Genomic DNA, 16,585 nt, shown 5'->3' with positions numbered 1-16,585 from the left:
GGTTTTCAATAATAATTTTATCGACAAATATAGTGAGGACTAACTATAATTATTGAAACATTCAATAATATTACCGGCCGATAAAAATGTGATTAATATATTTGTCAACTATTCAGTCATATATATAATTTAACTCAATAGTCCACAAAAATATTAATCACATATTTATTGGCAGGTGATTATTCTTTCTGTTTTTTTACTTCATAAATCTATATATATTCCCTACTTAAAAAGATAATTTTTTTCATAGCCCTCCGTCACTATATAAGACACACACATCCCTGAACTCAAAACACAACACACACTACACAAAGTAATAAACACAACAAACACCATGACGAGATGGAAGGTGAAACTTGCTTTCATCATCAATAACTCCTCGAGAAAAACAACCTACAAAAAAAGGAAGAGGGGCTTGCTCAAAAATGCGCATGAGATATTCACTTTATGTGGGATTAATGCCGGGGCTATCATTTACAGTCCCTACGATCCTACCCCTGCGGTGTGGCCCTCCGTTGAGGGTATGAACCAAGTGATTACTACTTTTCGGAATGTGGGAACATAAATTCGCACCGTCAATATTTCGTATAAATAAGGAAACTAGAGAAAACCCTAATTTCCCAGAATGTCCCGGATTTCTGAGAAACCACACGTCAAGCAATCAGAACACAACAATAACGAGAAAATAAAATAAAAATCGGAAAAGAGAGCAAGAAGGATTTTATTCCGAATCTGCGTATGAGCGTAACAACAACAAGGTAACGTGCTTCGGCTACGAGAGCTGTCGACGAGATCCCTAGTTCTAATACCCGAAGGTGGCTAAACCTAATTGAGTCGCAGCTCGAAAACAAAAACGGAAAATTGCCTAAAACGTTCTAAGTGCTAAGTTGCTCTGGAAAAGTGATCCCTCTATGCCTCTCGCCTTGAACTCCTTATATACTCCCTCCAAGGTCGGTTTACGCTTCCCCCTTTTGCCCTTAAGCCATCAAAGTCGAAAAAATGGGAATATTCCATTTTTCCGTTCTTCATGATTATCTGCGGAAAGTTTCCATTTTTTCCGCGGAAACTGATACTTATCCTCCAAGCATAAACCATCATAAGGTTTATGGGTTTTTAAGAAATCGTAAGTGGGTCTCGAATCAAGTTTAGGACCCTTTGGGCCGTCTTTTCAATTCGAGACATTTTTTACGATTATTCCGATAAGGTTAAGTTTCCGCGGTTATTATCGTAAACCAAACGGACGATTCCATTTGATCGAGAGATTAAGAAACGGATAGTCGCGAGTTGCGGAGAACGGCTATACGGATAGTCGAGAATGCATAGTTTTACGTCGTATCGTCCTTTCGGAAGACTTCAGACGTTTGGGAAAATGATCGATATACGAATGCTCGATCGCTATAGCGACCGAACTTTGTCCGCAGCTCGGTCGCTATAGCGACCGAGATCTAGCTGCAGCTCGGTCGCTATAGCGACCGAGCGTGGTCTCGTGATCCGTTCGCTATAGCAACCGAGCTCTCATTCGTGACCCGATTGCCATCGCGATCGGGTTTATGCCATGGTCTGAGGTCCGTTATCCAAGTGTTTGAACCTATCGCAAAGCTACGATTCTCGTAGGATGCTTGTTTGCGGAGGTTTGGTCCTTTGATAATAAAGTTCCGTTTTATTTTAAGAAATCGTTACTTTCTTAAATCGTTGATTTCTCAAGTCGTTGATTAAGAAATCGTTGATTTCTTAAGTCGTTGATTAAGAAATCGTTGATTTCTTAAATCGTTGATTAGGAAATTATCGTTTTAAAGAATCGTTGTCTTAAAACAAAATTTTTCCACAAATTTTTCGTATAAGTTTTTCTTTTCCGAAAAACCGTAAAAAATTCTTAAGTAAATAATTTTAAACGGAAATTTGGAAGCCAACTTTGCCTTGTCTGATTTCGAAGTAAATAATTTCATGGACGTTTGTCCGGAGAAACCCGTGAGCGGTTTTAGTACCGGGGTGACTTCTCCGAGCTTGACGCCCATCCTCCTTAAGGTATCGTGGAAGATTAAGTTTACCGTACTTCCGGTGTCGATGAGTATCTTCGCAACTTCGAGATCTCTTATCACGAGATCGACGACCAAGGGGTCGCAGTGAGGCTGATCGATTCCGCAGTCCTCTTCTTCAGTGAATGTGATCGAGGTGTTCTGTCCGTCTCGGGGAGGCGACCGTGGAGGATACTTCGCAGTTGACTCGGCTTTCCGTTGGTAGGCCTTGATGGCTGAGACCGAGTCCTTGCAGTATTGGGATCCTCCCATGATCATGTTGACCCTCCTTCGGGAGTTATCGTTTCCTCTATCGTCCGGTCCTCTCTCGCGTTTATCCCCCGCCTGATTTCTCGGCGACGAGTTCTCTACGGGAGGATTCTTGTTGGTTTTTGGCGGACGGTCGGAGTCGAGGATTAGATCTTTGATGCTGGTTACTCCAGAGAGTTCTCCAGCAAGTAGCTTCGCGGCCAGTCTTGCTCCTACGACTTTGCGGTTAGCCGTTGAGTGACCTTCGGTCTGATGGAACTCGCAGTAGACGTTTTTGTCGTAACTCTGGTTACGGTTCCATGTATTCTCCGAAGTTCTGCCCTGCTTCATATTGACAGCGTAGTTGTGCGCGCCTTGGAGCTCTTCCCCCTCGTGATGGACGTACTTGTCGTTACGAGAGGTTTTCTTCTTCGACTTCGGATCCACGTCTTTTGAAGAGTTCCTTGCAGGCTTATGTTTTTGCGACAGGACTTTTGTCTCTTCTTCGATCATTATGTAATCCGAGGCTTTGTGGAAGGCGCCCTGGATCGTGCGAGGTTTTTCGAGCGTTATCCACTTTCTGAGCGCCTTCCTAAGCGCGTCAATGGCGACTTTGTCACTGATTCCGCTGACCTTCGCCATGATCAGTTTGAAACGGCTTATAAACTCTTGGAGGGTTTCACCCTCTTCCTGGGTTAAGCTCCAGAGATCGACATCGGAAGTTTCTCTATCGATGAACATAGAGTATTTGAGGAGGAATTCCGATGCGAGTTGGCGAAAGCTTCCGATGGAGTTTCGCTTCAACCGGGAGAACCATTTTAGCGCCGCACCTTCGAGATTTTCGACGAACAGGCGACAGTAACCAGCGTCTTTCTCGCTTTCTCTAAGCCTGGCTCTTCCCATAGTGATATGGAACGCCTGGAGATGCGCCTTTGGATCGGTCGTACCGTTATACATCGGTATCTTGAGCTTTCCCAGATTAGATACCTTAGTCTCGGAGATTCGCGCGGTGAAGGGCGCTTTACGAGCCACTTCGAGCAGCCTGTCGATTTCTGGGGCAGCACTCGTGGCGTGGTGGATCTGCGATTTCACGGCCCTTACTTCCGCGGCGGTCTTGGTGATGTAATCGCGGAGATCGCGTATGTCGGGATCCTCTCCAGCGGTTTTCCGAGCTTGTCGGCATTCGCTGCGAGTGATCTCGGTTTGCCTTTCGGCAAGTTCCTCCTGTTCGATCCAATAGAGGTTTTCCTCTTATTCCGTCATGGGTTTATCGAACAGAGAATTTTCCCGAGCTGAACGGCTGCGGGTTCTTCTTGGATGGACGTCGGCGTCTTCGTCGGAGTCATCGCTGGGCTCCAAGTCGATACGCTTGACTTCATCCTCCCGAGTGTCCTTTTCGGACGTCGGAGGTTTCTCCGAGTGGCCTTTGGCGACAGGGGATGTTTCGCTAGGGATTTGTCCGGAAGGACGTTCCTGCGAAGTTCCAGGCCTATCGTGTGGGGTCGCAAACTCGAGCCTCCTTCCGCGGAGTTTCGTAGCTCCGCGAGGGAGAACTGCACGGGACCTTGCCGTTAAGGTTTGAACCTGTTTGGTCAGGGTTCCCACGAGTTTATCCTGTTCATCCGATCTCTTTTCGTAGGCGGAAAGCACCTTCTTGAACTCGTCGAGCGATGCGGCGTTAGCAGGTGCGTCGGCCGCGGAAACATCCGCTGCGGGAGTGTTCAAGGTGTCCTTGGGTGCTCCGTTTAGAGGAGTTTGCAAGTTTGCTGAATCGTCGTTACTCATGTCTGATTGAGCGTGAGCCGGTCGTGAGTAAGATTGATCCGTAATTCGCACCGTCAATATTTCGTATAAATAAGGAAACTAGAGAAAACCCTAATTTCCCAGAAGGTCCCGGATTTCTGAGAAACCACACGTCAAGCAATCAGAACACGACAATAACGAGAAAATAAAATAAAAATCGTAAAAGAGAGCAAGAAGGATTTTATTCCGAATCTGCGTATGAGCGTAACAACAAGGTAACGTGCTTCGGCTACGAGAGCTGTCGGCGAGATCCCTAGTTCTAATACCCGAAGGTGGCTAAACCTAATTGAGTCGCAGCTCGAAAACAAAAACGGAAAGTTGCCTAAAACGCTCTAAGTGCTAAGTTGCTCTGGAAAAGTGATCCCTCTATGCCTCTCGCCTTGAACTCCTTATATACTCCCTCCAATGTCGGTTTACGCTTCCCCCTTTTGCCCTTAAGCCGTCATAGTCGAAAAAATGGGAATATTCCATTTTTTCCGTTCTTCATGATTATCTGCTGAAAGTTTCCATTTTTTTCGCGGAAACTTATACTTATCCTCCAAGCATAAACCGTCATAAGGTTTATGGGTTTTTAAGAAATCGTAAGTGTTCCTCGAATCAATTTTACGACCCTTTGGGCCGTCTTTTCAATTCGAGACGTTTTTACGATTATTCCGATAAGGTTAAGTTTCCGCAGTTTTTATCGTAAACCAAACAGACGATTCCATTTGATCGAGAGATCAAGAAACGGATAGTCACGAGTTGCGGAGAACGACTATACGGATAGTCGAGAATGCATAGTTTTAATTCGTATCATCGTTTCGGAAGACTTCGGACGTTTGGGAAAATGATCGATATACGAATGCTCGATCGCTATAGCGACCAAACTTTGTCCGCAGCTCGGTCGCTATAGCGACCGAGATCTATCCGCATAGCCGTGTACGTGGCTCGGTCGCTATAGCGACCGAGCTGTAATCGTAGCTCGGTCGCTATAGCGACCGAGCGTGGTCTCGTGATCCGTTCGCTATAGCAACCGATCTCTCGTTCGTGACCCGATTGCCATCGCGATCGGGTTTATGCTGTGGTCTGAGGTCCGTTATCCAAGTGTTTGAACCTATCGCAAAGCTACGATTCTCTTAGGATGCTTGTTTGCGGAGGTTTGGTCCTTTGATAACAAAGTTCTGTTTGAATTTAAGAAATCGTTACTTTCTTAAATCGTTACTTTCTTAAATCGTTGATTTCTCAAGTCGTTGATTAAGAAATAGTTGATTTCTTAAGTCGTTGATTAAGAAATCGTTGTTTTTAAGAAATCGTTGATTTCTTAAATCGTTGATTAGGAAATCGTCGTTTTAAAGAATCGTTGTCTTAAAACAAGATTTTTCCGCAAATTTTTCGTATAAGTTTTTCTTTTCCGAAAAACTGTAAAAAAATCTTAAGTAAATAATTTTAAACGGAAATTTGGAAGCCAACTTTGCCTTGTCCGTTTTCGACACCAACACGGAACTTACCGGAAATTGACCGGCACAATAATATGGTCAATCAACAGGAGTTTGTCCAACAGAGGATAACCAAAGCGGATCAACTTCTGCTTAAGAAGAAGAAGGACAACAGCGAGGTTAACCTCACGGAAGATATGTATCGATTTCTTCAGATTGGACAGTTAACTATTCCAGCCGGGGGTCATAATAATCCTGCTCTAACCAGGGATCTTAACGATCTAGGTTATCTTGTTGACCAGTATATTAACAGTCTTAATCGCATGATTCAGATTTTAGAAGGAGGCTCAGATGTGGAGATCGGTGAATCTTTGTAGACTGGAAATTAATATTTTTTTTTGTTTTTACTAGTCATAAATCTAAAATATATTCTCAACTTAAAAAGATATATTTTCTTTTGTTTCATTATTTATAACAAAAATCTGATTTATTTGTTTTATTGTATTATACCTTATGCAATAAGTTCATATAAACCTTTTTATTTTTTTCTCTATTTTTTCTTTTATCTTATTTTATTTTTATTTTATTTTATTTTATATTTTTTATTTTTATATTATTTTGTTTAATTTTTTCTATTATTTTATTTGTATTTGTATTTTTTTTTGCTTTGTTTTATTTTATTTTATTTTTACTTTTATTTTTATTTAATTTTTTTTTTTAGGGTCATATAAACTGTATTTGCAAAAATTATATGGTTACTTTAAAACAAATCATTGCAAATATTTGGGACAACTTCTAAGATTTGGTTTTCAATAATATTTTTATCGACAAATATAATGAGGACTGAGTTATAATTTTTGAAACATTCAATAATATTACCGGCCGATAAAAATGTGATTAATATATTTGTCGACTATTCAATCATATATATAGATAATTTAACTCAATAGTACACAAAAATATTAATCACATCTTTATTGGCAGGTGATTATTCTTTCTGTTTTTTTTTACTTCATAAATATATATATATATATATATATATATATATATATATATTCCCTACTTAAAAAGATTAAATTTTTCATAGCCCTCCATCACTATATAAGACACACACATCCCAGAACTCAAAACACAGCACACACTACACAAAGTAATAAACACAACAAACACCATGACAAGAATGAAGGTGAAACTTGCTTTCATCGTCAATAACTCCTCGAGAAAAACAACCTACAAAAAAGAAAGAGTGGCTTGCTCAAAAAAGCGCATGAGATATTCACTTTATGTGAGATTAATGCCGGGGCTATCATTTACAGTCCCTACGATCCTACCCCTGAGGTGTGGCCCTCCGTTGAGGGTATGAACCAAGTGATTACTACTTTTCGGAACTTGCCGGAAATTGACCGGCACAATAATATGGTCAATCAACAGGAGTTTATCCAACAGAGGATAACCAAAGCCGATAAACTTCTGCTTAAGAAGAAGAAGGACAACAGGCATGTTAACCTCACGGAAGATATGTATCGATATCTTCAGATTGGACAGTTAACTATTCCAGCCGGGGTCATAATAATTCTGCTCTAGCCAGGGATCTTAACGATCTAGGTTATCTTGTTGACCAGTATCTTAACAGTCTTAATCGCAGGATTCAGATATTAGAAGGAGGTTCGGATGTGGAGATCGGTGAATCTTTATAGGCTGGAAATTAATTTTTTTTTCGTTTTTACTAGTCATAAATCTAAAATATATTCTCAACTTAAAAAGATATATTTTCTTTTGTTTCATTATTTATAATAAAAATCTGATTTATTTGTTTTATTGTATTATACCTTATGCAAGTTCATATAAACCTTTTTTATTTTTTCTCTATTATTTCTTTTATTTTTATATTATTTTATTTTATATTATTTTATTTTATTTTATTTTATTTTATTTTCCTTTTTATTTTATTTGTATTTGTATTTTACTTTATTTTTAGTTTTTATTTTATTTTATTTTTTCTTGTTTTGTTTTCATTTGTTTTATTTTATTTATACTTTTATCTTTATTTAATTTTATTATTTTTTATTTTTATGGTCATATAAACTGTATTTGCAAAAATTAAATGTTTACTTTAAAACAAATCATTGCAAATATTTGGGACAACTTCTAAGATTTGGTTTTCAATAACATTTTTATCGACTAATATAATGAGGACTGAATTATAATTATTGAAACATTCAATAATATTACCGGCTGATAAAAATTTGATTAATATATTTGTCGACTATTCAATCATATATAGATAATTTAACTCAATAGTCCACAATAACCTGGCAGTTTTTGCAAGAACCTTGAAAGATTTCTGTGTAATCATGGCCATAAATGCACTTTGGTTTCTTGATTAAGCCATCATCTGGAAACTTGAAAGATTCCCCATATTTGTTCTGGTTCAGGTCTTCCCCTCCAAGCTTTCTCAATAGCCACTCTATGTCTTCTCCCATTTCAACAGTCCCTTCCGATTGAAGGTCATGGTGATAGGCTGCAAACTGCTGAAACACTTTGCTGGCTTCCTTGTCTTTGCTGAGACAAACATTGAATATGCCGACAGCTAGGGTTGACAGTCCATGCATTGGGACATTTGGTTCTAATATTTTAATACTTTCCTCAAGTCCTATGCTGGGTGCGTTAAGGATACCTTCATAGTAGATTGCATGTGTGTTGCCAGCACTGACGCACTTGAGATGAAACTCCCGCAACTGACCACCTTTCCATATTTGACATGTGTAACCGGCGGTTACCATTTCTCTGACATCGCACTTGGTCAAGACTGACGGTTGGTGTGCGAGTGTGTAACCGCGTTTTCTAGCCCGCAGAAAAGCACCAAGATCGTATAATGATTCCCAGCCGACACGCTCAATGATGTTGCACACAATATCGTCGGGAAGATTTGGGAGTACTCGAGGTCCCATAATATTTGAGTAACTGGATGGAGTTTTTTGGTTGGTCTGTATTGACAGCTAGGGTTGACAGTCCATGCATTGGGACATTTGGTTCTAATATTTTAATACTTTCCTCAAGTCCTATGCTGGGTGCGTTAAGGATACCTTCATAGTAGATTGCCTGTGTGTTGCCAGCACTGACGCACTTGAGATGAAACTCCCGCAACTGACCACATTTCCATATTTGACATGTGTAACCGGCGGTTACCATTTCTCTGACATCGCACTTGGTCAAGACTGACGGTTGGTGTGCGAGTGTGTAACCGCGTTTTCTAGCCCGCAGAAAAGCACCAAGATCGTATAATGATTCCCAGCCGACACGCTCAATGATGTTGCACACAATATCGTCGGGAAGATTTGGGAGTACTCGAGGTCCCATAATATTTGAGTAACTGGATGGAGTTTTTTGGTTGGTCTGTATTGAATTGGTATAACACCGATAATACTTACTTTAATAGAGAAGTAGAGAAAACGTGCGAGGTTAATACTGAAGTTATTGTCTCACCCACATTTGTAACCTAACACTGTCAAATCATGCGTTATTGCGTCCATGATTTAGTGGATTAAAAATCATTAAAAATCCATTACTTAAAATGAACAATATTCCATAAATTTAAATATTAACAATAGTCCACAATACTATATGTTTGCCAATGTAATAAATTAAACGTTAAGAGATGGAGAACACAAAAAATCAAGAGGTTTGGCAATGTTATGAAGTAAACGTCAAGAAACCAAAGACGGTTACATATTTTCCCAATGACAAAAGCAAGCAAAACCGGTGGAGGGCTTAAAGTCGCGTAGAAAAAGAGCAACCTCTTTAATCATGAAGCAGGAGTTACACATGTCTTCACCCTTGGTGTGCTCAACATCCCAATGAGTCCATCGCCGGTGATTAATAGCAGAACAAGGGCAACTGTAGAACAACGGAATGAATGTTTCTATGAACACTTCCTTCATTTTTAGGAACGCTGGCCAATGATCCCAATTCCAATTGACTTCTGCGGTTCTTACCACCATTCCTATCTCCGCAAGTGATTCTCTTGTAAATCGAGACAAGTATTCGTCATCCTGATTGTATATTTTCCTTGTCATTGCGTAGGTATACAACGCTCTCTCGCATCCTGCATCAGCCGCGCTCCGTATAAGCGCTAGTCCCTCTTGGTGACTCTCGTGTATGTAGAATAAGTCTATTCCCTTGATGTATAGAGTACTTCGATTTCCCTCCCTCAAGGACCTTGCCAACAATCTACGGCTCACCCTTACATTCGAAGGATGCTTGAAGAAATCGAATGTAGCATACACCCCCAAGATCATCTGCCAACACGTGCATTGACTTGCAGGTAGCGCGGAGTCTATAAAGATCTCCGAAAGAGTTGTGTGCCACGCGTTGCACAACTAAAGCTTGAACCTCAGTGGGGAGACTTAGTATCGAGAACTCTCGCATTATTGGAAGAAATATGGACATACTCAAGTACTATTGGGTGGCATATATAGAGCCAAGAGTTGAGGCGGTTGAAGTTTACAATTCGAAGTAGACGACCCTTCGTCAACAATAGCTATTGCATTGGAAACCGTTCTGCTTTATCGAGAAGACAACAATTCGAAGTAGGCGTCCCTTCGTTAATCTCGCTTCATCACGGTTTAAGTCCTTATAAATACAGAGATTTTGGCACATACTCCACATCCCTTCATCTTACTACCGGAATCATCAAAAATAGACTGATAATGCCAGAATTCCCGATAGAGAACCTCCCGACAGATCTCCAGGGCTTAGTGGTGCAACGCGTGGTACATAACGGCTGCAAGGATCTTTTTAGACTCCGCGCTACTTGCAAGTCTATGCGTGCGTTGACAGACGATGCCGAGGTTTATGCTTCCTTGGATATGTTGAGTATCCCTTGGAGGATTCCGGGGTTTATGCTTCCTCCTCTATTGAAAAGATGCTATCAGGAGGGGAACCCAAGTACTCTTTACATCAAGGGTGTAGAGTACTTATACATACAAGATCGTCACGTTGAGGGCCTCGCTTTGATAAAGAGAGCAGCAGATGCATGTTACCAGCCAGCCTCGTATACCTATGCAATGACAACCAAGATCTGGGTGGTGATGGTGACCACTTCTGTGGATTTACAAGAGAAACCATTGCTGAGATCGGGAAGGTGGTCAGAAACTCCGACGGGATATGAAATATCGATCATAAGGAGGATTTCGGTATAAAGAGGCACGTCTTTGTTCTCCTATTTTGGATTGAGATTGGGCACTTTACCACATGAGATATTCACTTTATGTGGGATTAATGCCGGGGCTATTATTTACAGTCCCTACGATCCTACCCCTGAGGTGTGGCCCTCCGTTGAGGGTATGAACCAAGTGATTACTACTTTTCGTAACTTGCCGGAAATTGACCGGCACAATAATATGGTCAATCAACAAGAGTTTGTCCAACAGAAGATAACCAAAGCATATAAACTTCTGCTTAAGAAGAAGAAGGACAACAGGGAGGTTAACCTCACGGAAGATATGTATCGATTTCTTCAGATTGGACAGTTAACTATTTGATACTGCTCAAATTACCCTATAGAGCTTACTCTCTCAAATAAGAGGTTCAGCTGTAGTACTTAGGGATCAAATCACGGGGAGCTAGGGAACCTATTAAATCTAATCAATTAATCAATCCTAGGTGAAGTTGGTTTTATTGATGAAATGTAAATGACAATCCTAAAATGAGCAAGGTAGTTGCTCTAACTAACAATATGATGGTTGTTTAAATGATAATGAAGAATGCTAGACTTTGCGCTTTTATTCAGGAATGGAGATTATAATATCTATAAATGCCTAACAAGTTGCTTGCATGATACTAAAGAACTCAGCCGCTTAGCTCTCAGTGATGTCTCACTAGTTAAATAATCTAGATCTCTGGCCTCAACTGTCGTATGTTGACCAGAAAAAGAGTCGATCGATATCCTTTAGATATATCAAGCGATATACCTTTCACAGCGTCGAACGATTCACCTGTCGGGATATCGATCGACGGCTTCTAGATATGCCTAGGCGCGAGCCGATAATGAACACTAGGTCTCAAGGAGGGCGGTTAGCTCTTCTCCAAGGAGACAATTAGTTCAAAAAGATAATTCAAGATATCAAAGATCCTAGTGATCTATGCTCTAGTTAGCTACTCTAGAACAAGCTTAGGGTGCAATCTATTTGATGAATATCACAACTTAGCAATTATAGTTTGGGGCTAATCCCAGAAACCTATTTAAACCCTTGATCTAACAAGTAGACTACTCAGACATAGCTAAGCAATTCATAATATAAGATAGATAAAAGAATTGCATAGATAGGGAATAGAAAACAAATGGAGTTCACAAATCTCTCAATGATCTCTCCAATCTCTCAAAACATATAAAACTCTAGTCTTTCTCTCACACTCTCTGCTTTGCTTCTCAAAACTTGTTGCTTAGACTTGTCAAAGCTTGCTTGCAGTCAAAAACACTTAGCAGGAATATTTAAGCATTTTCATTAGGTTAAAAACTCGTCAGGGGCAATCTCGTAATTTGGTGAAGTCTTGGTGAAGTAGTCGGCTAAACCATTTCGTCCTCGATATCGATCGACAACACTAGATGTGTATCGATCGATTATAATCTTCTAGTACACGGATATTCTCAGCTACATCGATCGACAACTCTGGATGAGTATCGATCGATTCTTATCACAATGTTGACTTCCGACTTGGTCTTGAATGGTCAACTCGGGTGTATTATCTCTTGTACTCCATAATGCTCCAAAAACATCACTTTATCACGAAACGCTCCTGAACCTGAAAACATACCTAACAGGCTAGAAAACACATTAGTTATATAATAAAATACTACTATACCATGGTAGAAAATGGGTGAAATCCATGGTATATCAACTCCCCCAGACTTACTCCTTTGCTTGTCCTCAAGCAAAAATCAGTAGTCTTTGGAAAAGGTTTGAAAACAGTAGGGACTCAAAGATTCAAAATATTGAAGTCATCACTCTATGGGTTTGCAATTCATATCTAAACATCCTAATCGAGAAGTTCATTATGCCTTATCCTAGCTTAGCAACCAAATTCATCTAGTCCACAACTTAGCAAATCTTATCTGACACTCCCCTCTACTAACCTTATTTGTTAACATAAAATAAAAGTGCAGGCTTTACCTTGGGAGTATCGATCAAAGGACACATGGATTCAACTCAAACAAGTATATGTACACACATGTAGTCTTCTCTGGTCCTTTTCTCCCCTTATCTCTCTTCTCTGAATCTCTTATTAGTTTCAATTTCAACAGGTTTCGATGCCACAAAGGTCATCTAGTCTATCTCATTGACATTTGCATTTGTAACTAATACATTTTGACAAAGTGTAGCGAATAATGGGGTCTCAGGTAATTTACCTATCCCTCGTTTCCACAATATGTGATCATCCAGAGTACTGGGGTCGCAGGAGACACTCCTACCCCTTATGCCTCTCAAGAAATCATTTCAATCTTTGATAACATAAAACTTAGATCTTTGAGATGCCGAAGAGAGAGAAGGAAGGGAACCAGAAACACACAGACTTTTTACCTTCCAGACTCGTAAGAGTGTTCCGATCCAGTGATTACCAAGCCCCAAGACAAGCAAATAAAGTCAGTATTAGTGTTGGAGGTCAGCTTTGGTTCCTTCAAACAATCTCAGCTAGTGTATATAGGTGACAGGTTGATCCACTTTAGCATCTTTAGTACTATCTACAATCAGTAAATCTAGAATGGTGCTAAAGAGTGATTAGATAATCAAGTATAAATCTATATCAATGTCCCCATTTAGTACTTGTGTGAAAAATAATTTGAAAACATTTTTAATAAAAAACCAAAATAAAAACACATATTAGTAAACTTCCCCCCCCTCCCAGACTTAAATTACACTGTCCCAGTGTAACACAGCCGGAGTGAATAAATAAATCATAAGAACTGAATGTAACAAGATAGAATGACTAAACCTGACCGCAATTGGCGTCGATCGATACGTAAAGCTATATGTCGATCGTTACTAATGGTCGTGTGGTGCCGAGCGATGTGAATGGAATGTGTCGGTCGACGAAATCATCATTTTACTTGGATCTTTAAAAACTGCAAAAATAAATGCGAAAATAAAAGTAAAAATGTAAAAATAACTTAAAAAGAAAATAAAAGAAAACCTAATAGTGGGTTGCCTCCCACTCAGCGCTTTGTTATAGTTATTTAGCTTGACTTTGGTGGGTGTGTAGTGGGTTGCCTCCCACTCAGCACTTTGTTATAGTCATTTAGCTTGACTTTGGTGGGTGTGTGACTCAGTTGGTGCAGAAACTGCTGCTTATCGGGAAACAAGCATCAATTTTTTGTCTCCTCCTATCAAACCATGTGGCAATGAAGCTTCTTGTGGCATCATCACTTCTTAGCTGTTTCTCATCTATCTTGAGGATTGTATCCGTGAGTTTCCTCAGAGTTCTTTCAATAGATTCGATGCTGCCAACATTCCTGTCATGAATCAGCTGATCTCGGTCTGCCAAGGATTCAGTGTCGATCGATGCTATAACATGTGCTTCGGTCATTTCGCAGGGAGTTCTGTCGGTCGATCCTGTGATAATTGTGTCGATCGATTCTGAAAGCTGTCCTTGGTACTGCATAGCACGTATCTCGTTCTTTAGTTGACGAGTAGCTCTGCATAGGCTGTTCACTCTATTATTGAGAGTGTCGTCAATGTCATCACTTCTTCCGTTGAGTCTCTCCTCCATAGCATTCATAGCTTCGTATAGCTCATGTTTGATCTGATCAACTTCTGCTGCTGAGCATACTGTCTGCGCTGGTGGTTGCTCGATGTCGATCGATATAGGTCTGAGCATGTCGATCGATGTCGCGTTTCTGTCACGAAGACCAAGATGATCTTGAACTATGCCAATGTCTTGTTGCAATTCGTTCAACTGTTGTGACAGTGTATCCAGGTATCACATGATAGGTGAACTGTAGTGATTGTGCCTTTCCTCATATGATTTCATCCTATCCTCCATTGCTGCGAACCTTGTGTCGATCGATGGTGAAGAGTTTGTGTCGATCGACGGAACAGTAGCATTCTGAGCCTGACCTTTCTCGCGAATTGTTGCCAACTCTTTCTGTAGAAGATCAATACTCTTGCTTAACCATTCGACATTGTTGTTGAGAGGGCTGTACACGTCTCCAATCCGTGTATTTATGTAAGCAATCTCCCATTCATCTCTTTTAAGTGATGATCATTCTGGTTGGTCCTTGGATGTAGTCTTGCCGATGTCGATTGATGGTGCAGGTTCTGTGTCGATCGATACAGGTGGCGTAGCTTCCTTCTCAAGCATGGTTCTAATGCTCTCAATCTCCATTCTTAGCACTGCCATATCACTTTGGAGAGCTTCATAGCTTCTATCCAATGGCTGGAAAGTATCTTCCACCAATGTGCGAAAGTCTGCCCCAAGGTGTGCCTGAGCTCTCCACAAATCAGTCACCATATCATCTATCTCCTCTCTGCTGTAGGGTACTGGTGGTGGTCTGTATGCATGGTAAGGGCGTGTATGTTCTGGAAGGCGTAAGCAACCCCTGTGAAAAAGAGATGCTCTCTCCAGGATTCTTCTTATGTGCTCCTTGGTAACATGGATGATTTCACCATCAACTCCTCTAGCATGTCCAAACTCATCTCTGTGGATGTGGGAACCGAAATTCGCACTGTCGATTTTAGTTAAGTTTAAACGTAGGAAAACTAAGTTGACCTAGTTTTCCCCGAGGATCCCGGCTATCTGCTGGGCCACGCACGACGAAGTTAATACGAGTTTAGTTTGAGAATAAATGCGTAAAATTAAGAGAGCAAAAGAAAGAATCTTATTTCCGAATTCGTGGAGAGCGTTTGAACAACAGGTCTAGATCTCGGCCGCAAGAGCTGTCGATCGTCGCTAGTCTCAAAACCTAGATCTAACCTAGTTGAGTCGCAGCTCGCTAAAAAGAAAATAAAAGCCTAAGTTCTAAGTTGCTCTAGAGTGGTTTCTTTCTTCTGATTTCGGATCCCCCTTCCTCTGCCCCTATCTTTGCTTATATACTCCCATATTACGGTCTATTCTTGATGGGCTGAGTCTGCCGCGAGCTGGGCTTTTTCCATTTTCGTCGGCCTTCGTGTTTATCGGGAAATTTGACATTTATCATTTTGGAAGTTTAACATTTATCTTGTTATGTGAAGATAATTGTAAACCGTCGTATCTATCTTTTAGAAAATCGTAAATGGGCCGTCCGATCGGGTTTGGTCCCTTTCGGGCCGTCTTCCGGACTTCCGTTGTTTTCTACGATTTCTTTGAAAGAATGCTCCTACTTGGACGTCGAGTCTTTCGGAAGATCTTCGATCCATTGCTGAGGCGAATGGTGTTTTAAGATAACCATCACCGTCTTATACGAAGTCTTTCTATCCGTTGACGTCTTACGGGTTCTCCGAAATCTTGGAGCAGAAAAAGGAGTTTTGTTTGCGGGATCTCGGAAAGTCGCAAAACACGGATTTCTGGCGACCCGGGGGCCTAGATCTTATGCACGAAGACTAACCGCCCGACGACCCGAGCCAGCACGGGGCTAGCCGCCCGGCGGCCACGGCCAGCATGGGCGCTAGCCGCCGGCGGCCACGGCCAGCACGGGCGCTAGCCGCCGGCGGCCACGGCCAGCACGGGGGCTAGCCGCCCGGCGACCACGGCCAGCACGGACGCTAGCCGCCAGCGGCCACAGTCAGCACCGGGCTAGCCGCCCGGCGACCACGGCCAGCACGGGCGCTAGCCGCCGCCGGCCACGGCCAGCACGGGGCTAGCCGCCCGGCGGCCACGGCCAGCACGGGGCTAGCCGCCCGGCGGCCACGGCCAGCACGGGCGCTAGCCGCCGGCGGCGACGGCCAGCGCGGGGGCTATCTGCCCGGCGGCCACGGCCGCGACCGGAGTCGGCTGCTCGGTTCCTTCGGCTTGTGCGTGTTTTTGCGTTCTTTTTAGTTTTCCGTAGGTTTTTCCTCGTGTAGAAAATGTTTCTAGCCGTTGATTTCGAGATGATTAATCTTGAACTTAATATTTTCCCAAGGTTTCTCG

At 41.6% G+C, this 16,585-nt stretch overlaps 2 protein-coding genes and 1 pseudogene across 2 annotated transcripts; all 3 read left to right on the top strand.

Moving 5' to 3' along the window:
• The first annotated feature begins 334 nt into the window (after nt 1-334).
• Nucleotides 335-5,859, top strand: LOC130501286 (agamous-like MADS-box protein AGL80). Its single transcript, XM_056996176.1, has 2 exons — nt 335-551; nt 5,540-5,859. The coding sequence occupies exons 1-2, from the start codon at nt 335-337 to the stop codon at nt 5,857-5,859; spliced, it is 537 nt and encodes a 178-aa protein (XP_056852156.1).
• A 794-nt stretch (nt 5,860-6,653) lies between these two features.
• Nucleotides 6,654-7,179, top strand: LOC130501285 (agamous-like MADS-box protein AGL80; annotated as a pseudogene).
• A 3,012-nt stretch (nt 7,180-10,191) lies between these two features.
• Nucleotides 10,192-10,683, top strand: LOC108835203 (F-box protein At2g35280-like). The gene has a single exon (XM_018608485.2). The coding sequence runs from the start codon at nt 10,192-10,194 to the stop codon at nt 10,681-10,683; it is 492 nt and encodes a 163-aa protein (XP_018463987.2).
• Nucleotides 10,684-16,585: the final 5,902 nt, after the last annotated feature.

This window comes from Raphanus sativus, unplaced genomic scaffold (genome assembly GCF_000801105.2).
Source record: "Raphanus sativus cultivar WK10039 unplaced genomic scaffold, ASM80110v3 Scaffold0149, whole genome shotgun sequence".
In the NCBI taxonomy this organism is placed as follows: domain Eukaryota; kingdom Viridiplantae; phylum Streptophyta; class Magnoliopsida; order Brassicales; family Brassicaceae; genus Raphanus; species Raphanus sativus.
Note: the sequence above shows the minus strand (reverse complement) of the source record. Positions and strands in the feature narration are given on the sequence as shown.

Coding starts and splice junctions, on each gene's coding strand:
- LOC130501286 (XM_056996176.1), top strand. CDS start 335: ATGACGAGATGGAAGGTGAAACTTGCTTTCATCATCAATAACTCCTCG. Junction 552..5,539: donor AGTGATTACTACTTTTCGGA/ATGTGGGAACAT, acceptor CGTTTTCGACAC/CAACACGGAACTTACCGGAA.
- LOC108835203 (XM_018608485.2), top strand. CDS start 10,192: ATGCCAGAATTCCCGATAGAGAACCTCCCGACAGATCTCCAGGGCTTA.